Source organism: Mangifera indica, chromosome 15 (assembly GCF_011075055.1).
Source record: "Mangifera indica cultivar Alphonso chromosome 15, CATAS_Mindica_2.1, whole genome shotgun sequence".
Classification (NCBI taxonomy): domain Eukaryota; kingdom Viridiplantae; phylum Streptophyta; class Magnoliopsida; order Sapindales; family Anacardiaceae; genus Mangifera; species Mangifera indica.
This window is the reverse complement of record NC_058151.1, coordinates 8,703,309-8,708,961: the sequence shown is the minus strand read 5'-3', so window position 1 is coordinate 8,708,961 and position 5,653 is coordinate 8,703,309. Positions and strand designations below refer to the sequence as shown.

The 5,653-nt window shown below is 32.1% G+C and overlaps 1 protein-coding gene across 1 annotated transcript; it reads right to left on the bottom strand.

Annotated features, from left to right (window-relative positions):
- Positions 1–406: 406 nt before the first annotated feature.
- Positions 407–2,401, bottom strand: LOC123197594 (dihydrofolate reductase-like). Its single transcript, XM_044611915.1, has 5 exons — positions 2,193–2,401; positions 1,888–1,980; positions 1,694–1,792; positions 904–1,177; positions 407–819 (listed from the first exon to the last, which is right to left on the bottom strand). The coding sequence occupies exons 1-5, from the start codon at positions 2,319–2,321 to the stop codon at positions 674–676; spliced, it is 741 nt and encodes a 246-aa protein (XP_044467850.1). The 5' UTR covers positions 2,322–2,401; the 3' UTR covers positions 407–673.
- Between the last annotated feature and the right edge of the window lie 3,252 nt (positions 2,402–5,653).

Genomic DNA, 5,653 nt, shown 5'->3' with positions numbered 1-5,653 from the left:
TTTTGGAATCAAGGCTATTTGTTTTCCTTTATGTATGAATGCAACCAATTTTCCAATTTTGTTAAATTAACATTGCTTCGTTTGAATTTTATATTTTATCTTATAAGAAGATATAAGCATAAGGTTAAAAATATGTAGTGTAGTTTTTACCTGAATACATAAACATTTTAATCAACAATAATTTTTATTTTTAACAATATACTTATCAAATCTATGTAGTTCCAATTTTATTATAGTCCTTAATTATGCACATATATTTTTAGTTTTTCACTGCAATTTATTATGTTGTAATAATAAAATTATAATATTATATTAAAACAATATAATAACATATATAATTATTTTAATTTTAAACATTTGATTTGTTTTGATTTTCTTAATTTAATAATTAAAATTATTTAACGCATTGAAAAAAATAATCATTTCATATTTAATTAGGATTTATGTGTTAAAACGCTAGTTTTAAAACATTTACCACATATATAAACAAACACTAGCACATATACATATTCGCTAGGCCACTAAATTCAGACAAACCACTAAATTCAGAGATACTGCCACCCACATATTAAAGAACTTACGCCACCCAAAAGGGATTATTTCTAGAGTTGAGAAAAAATAAATCGAAGTTCCTTAATATTTTACCCCAACAAATTGAGGCCTTGTGTTATTACTAGGCCTGGGCCAAACCCTCTACTTGTTTCTCTCTGCTGTTCATTATAATACCAGATTCTCCATCTTTTGTTTCATTTTCGTCGCCGAATTCAAACTGTATTATCTCCCTAGTCCAGCTGCGTAGTTGCTCAGTGGCCGCTTCATCTGCCCAGTATTAGAGAACAGATCTTAATTTGTGAGCAATCAAGGAATGAAATACGATTTAAATCAAAACTACAAGTAAATTACCAAGTCTAGGGACAGTGTGGCCTTGGGGGTGCCTTATAATGAGAGGGTTTTCAAAGGCAGTGGCCAGATCCTCGGAAGGTAATTTTAGCCAATCTTTGGCTCCAATGAAGTGAACTGACTTGGCCTTAATGGTATCTTTATAAGCAACTTCACATATGTTTGGTTTCCTGAACTTTGAGCCGGAAATTGACACAAAAAATTTCAAAGGCGGATGCTCCTTCAACACCTTCCCCTGTGTTTGGTAGCCCAGCAAAAGAGCTGAAAGTGTTGCACCCTGTCAAAAATAAACAGACAATTTAATATGTGAAGCAATATTATTTGTAAAAAAAATATTTTAATTAAGGCCAAAGCACTGATTCCCACCTAAAGTATTCTCTAATCTCAAGTTTTCACTTTTTAACTATGAAAATCCTAAACACCCATAAATGGAGGGTTAAATTTGTCAGTTTCAAGAGTAAAATTGTTATTTCATTTGTAATATTAAAAATAAATTAAAATTTAATCTTTTTTCCCCTCAAAACCCTAAAAACTAAAATTTGCCCCCTAAGCCAAATTTTAAAAAATAACATTACCCCCCTAAGGTTTAGTTTTCAAACTATGACACCATCTTCGACGCCATTGTTGATAGTCTCTCCCTATGGGTTGGTAAAGGGTTAGGGTTCTATTAAATTTAACCATCTATGGGTTGGTAAATGGGATTTTCAGAGTAAAAAGGTGGAAACAGGAGATTAAAGGATTCTTTGGATGGGAAATAGTCCTTTGGCCTTTAATTAACAGATTTCACACAAACCTGAGAGAAGCCGAGCAAACCATCGAAAGGGCCTTTAGTGGTGATATAATCACACAAACGAGAAATACATTCTTCAAGGTTTGTGTACTCTGTGAAATCCTGATTAACAATTTCATATTCATAAAAGGGTAATTCTGTGATTTACATACATAAAAACTTAACCAAATGAAAACTAAGCAAAAGGAGACTTTTACCTCATTGAACTGGAACCATTCAAAGTAGGGTGGTGGAAATATGCCTTCTATGTCAGATTTTCCCCCTGCGGGAAATAATCCATCTGGAAAATCCTATAACGGTTCATAAATATCATTATATTGCTTCATCTCATTCTCTCAGTAAAGCTTATTTAGGAAAATTCATAACCTATATCGAGATTAAAGTCTTCAAAGTTAGATTTGGCTTAATAATTAATAATTATTAATCTTACCAACATACAAATAAAAAACTTCCCCTCTTATCTATCAAAAGCACTTAATGACAGAAAGAGTATATAACATACCAACTGGAAATGCGCAAAAATGGAAGGATCCCACTTGCCAATTTGCTTCTTCAAGAAACTCCCGCTTGTTCTAAATCCGTGCAGGCATAAAATCTTCATCTTCTTCATTTCTTCCATTTGGCTTTCCATTTTAGTTGTATTTTCTTTTTGATAAATTCTTCACCAGACCCTGTGATCTATATGGTATTACTTCTTACCTTACCTACTACTGAATTTAAAGCAGCCAACGACCATTTAAGAACGTTTGGTTGGGGCATTGGCGGATTGGTGTTGCACGTGCACTTTTCAACGCTCTCTCAATTGTTTAACATTTTATTGGTAAATTTAACTAAAGCCAATTTCCCACTCCAATTTTGATAAAAGGATAATGTTCATACTTTCTTTGAAAAGTTCATCGGTACACCTGTCATCTATATATATTTCTATTAGTAAATTTTATTAATTTTAACTATGAAATTAATGAGAATATATAAAATGCCTTTTAATAGTTATTTTCTTCCTTTCATTTTTCTTATTCTCATTTCCTCGTAATCTTTTTCCTTCTTCCTCCATTCTTTACCCACCGTAACTTTATGATAAACTAAAATCATGTATCAGTTATTCTTGAAATACAATTGTTGTAGAAATGTACTAAACAAATGCCTAAAACCAAACATTTTCAAATTACACCTTTCATCAAGGTTTTAAAAAATAAAGTTAAAATTTAAAGTCCATACACCATTATTACCCAATTGCAGTCTTCTCCAAATCACATTATTTATTGTTAATCAAAATCAATTGAACAAAAATGGTCAAGTGGAGTCTACAACTCCAAAAGGAATTTTGCTTGAATCATACACAAATACACTTAAAATTCTCAAAGAGACCCACTGAATCTTTATCTATATAAGCAGGGAATCTATCACATTGACGAATTACTCAATGGACCCATGCAAGGAGTTTCGATAGTCCATGATAGAGATGGGAATGTCAAGATAAAAGTTGAAGTAAACAAAGGTTGTTGAAAAGGTAGGGCCACCAATGACATAGCAAAAACAGGTGATTTGCTTTGTAGAAGAAGAAATTGAAATGAGAGAGATGACAACCTATCTAGTGTGAATATTGGTATAGTGGTGAGTTGTTGTCAACAAGGGTCAAGGTAGTTGTGTGACCATGGTTCGCACAAGGGAAGGGGTTGAACTTTTTAGTTTTTTCTTTTCAATTAAAGGGTGTGAATTGCTACTCTAATGGTTATAATGGTAGTGTTGAAGATGGTGATGGTGGTAGTGATAGAAATGGTGATAGAGATGAAGAAAATTCAGGTTGTGGTCTTACGAGAAATTAAAGAGTTTTGGGAAAAACAATCATCTTGTCTATCCACGTAATGATTTTTATTAACAAATATAGATAATAGGTCACCAGATGGAATTTTTAAACTTAAAAGTGAGAAATATCATTTCATCAAAATTCGAGTGGGAAATATTCATTTGACCTCTATCAAATTCTCCAAAGTTGACTTGAACAATCAACCATGTTATAACATACCACCTTTCACAATCATACTGCACAAATTAATAGATTAAACATAAACCAATCTTATTTTATTCACCTAAAATTAATTAATGGCCACCAAACATAGTTAAAGAATTAATTTCCTCAAATGATAGTTGTCTTTATTTGTACTCACTAAACTCCACATCTCTAGCACCCTTTTTGGGTACTAAATATTAAGGGAATACCTCTTAAAGTTTCATGAACTTAAGATCATCTAAAATTCTAAAACTTTTTTGTTTTCATAATTATAATCTTTCAATTAATTCATGGAATCTTACATGTTAATAGGTTTTCCACTAGTCAATTTTTTTAATATTAAAAAAGGATTAACCTAAGCTCCAAAAGGATTTTTGCTAGCTCTGGTTACCATCGATTAACCTAACATTCTAACTTATCAGTTCCTATTGTTTTCTTATCGCTAATGTAACTTATTAGGAAGTTATTATTTGAATTTGAATTTTATATGAAATATCTCATTTACATTTATGATTAGATCTAGTTCATCCTAAGTCAGGTGATAAAACTCTAAAAAATCCAATAATTCCCTTAAAGACTCCTATCCTAAGTCGAGTGCATTATTGAATCCTTAATGCCTCTACCGCACCATCAAAAGTGTGCCACTCTTTTCTCTTATGCATCATTCCTAACACTAGCCTAGTCACACTATGTTGCCAAGTAAGAATATAAAACTCACACAACAAGATGACAAATCATGATGTTAATTATCAGTGTGTTATCCATGACACACAAGCCAAAGATATACACCAAACTAATGCCAAAAGCAGGGACCTTGATACATCTAGTCAAGTCAAAGACACCCTAATTCTGAAAATGACTAGAATTACCCTTACTAAATGTAAGCATCAAATTCTTAAGTCTTATCCACTATGCTTGCTAAGGATATATAATCATTCATCACGTCAAATAGTAGGTTAATAGAAGTGACATCTCTACCAAGTTCTAAGAATTTTATCTACTCAACACCTACCACATTACATTCTAATCAACTGACTAGGTATTTAGGGTTGTCAACCTCATGGATCAAGATGGTGACTTGTGTATACTATCTTTGGCATTAAAGAGTTTGTCTTTTTCCAAAATGGCCTTGTCCTCTCAAATACCCAAAGCTTATAATTGACTTTGTTGAGAAAAGAAATCTAAGAGCTTACAAATGCTAAGGATTAGAATTTCTCATTCTAGAGTGGCTTAACATTTGACTATAACAAGTATGGTGACTCAAGTTTTCAAGCCCAAAGTACAAAATGATAATAAATGAGAAACACCTCAACATATGGAATAGGTTTCCAACTGAAAGATAATGTCAACTCAATACCTTGAGCATTGGTGTTATAATTAGCTTCGATAAGTGAGGCAATGTTGGTTAATGGAATTGTAAGTCAGATCTACATGATCACTTAAATGCCTGTCAAGTCTCTTTGGAGAAAGTTATTAAATGCAAACCCCTAGAATCAATCTTAGGCATGTTTAACATAACATGCATTGACATAGGTCTCATCCCTTAACGTGTGATGCATGTTTCACTTACTACATATATCTAGAATACACCCTATGTGTAAGAGGCCAAGACACCCAAGTTTGATGGCCACAACTAAAAAAGAGTTTGCCTTGTTCGAATCATAAAAATAGATGAGTCAAGAAGACAAACATAATTAGTATTAGATGTAAGTTTGTGAACTAATAATAGATTCTTACCTAAGGATAGTACACACTAGCCATTAGATAAAATAATCTAAAATTTAAGAGACTCAAATACATGATATGAAATCAAAAGAAATTGAACATTCCAACAACAACGAAAGGCATGTCAAATTCAAGAACTTAAGTGAAGTCAAAAAGATCACTCATAAACATAGTAATAAATGGCATAATCATTGTATCAATTGTATAGGCAAGTTGCCTCACTATAG

Coding starts and splice junctions, on each gene's coding strand:
- LOC123197594 (XM_044611915.1), bottom strand. CDS start 2,321: ATGGAAAGCCAAATGGAAGAAATGAAGAAGATGAAGATTTTATGCCTG. Junction 1,793..1,887: donor AATGGTTCCAGTTCAATGAG/GTAAAAGTCTCC, acceptor ATTGTTAATCAG/GATTTCACAGAGTACACAAA. Junction 1,178..1,693: donor GTTTGCTCGGCTTCTCTCAG/GTTTGTGTGAAA, acceptor TATTTTTGACAG/GGTGCAACACTTTCAGCTCT.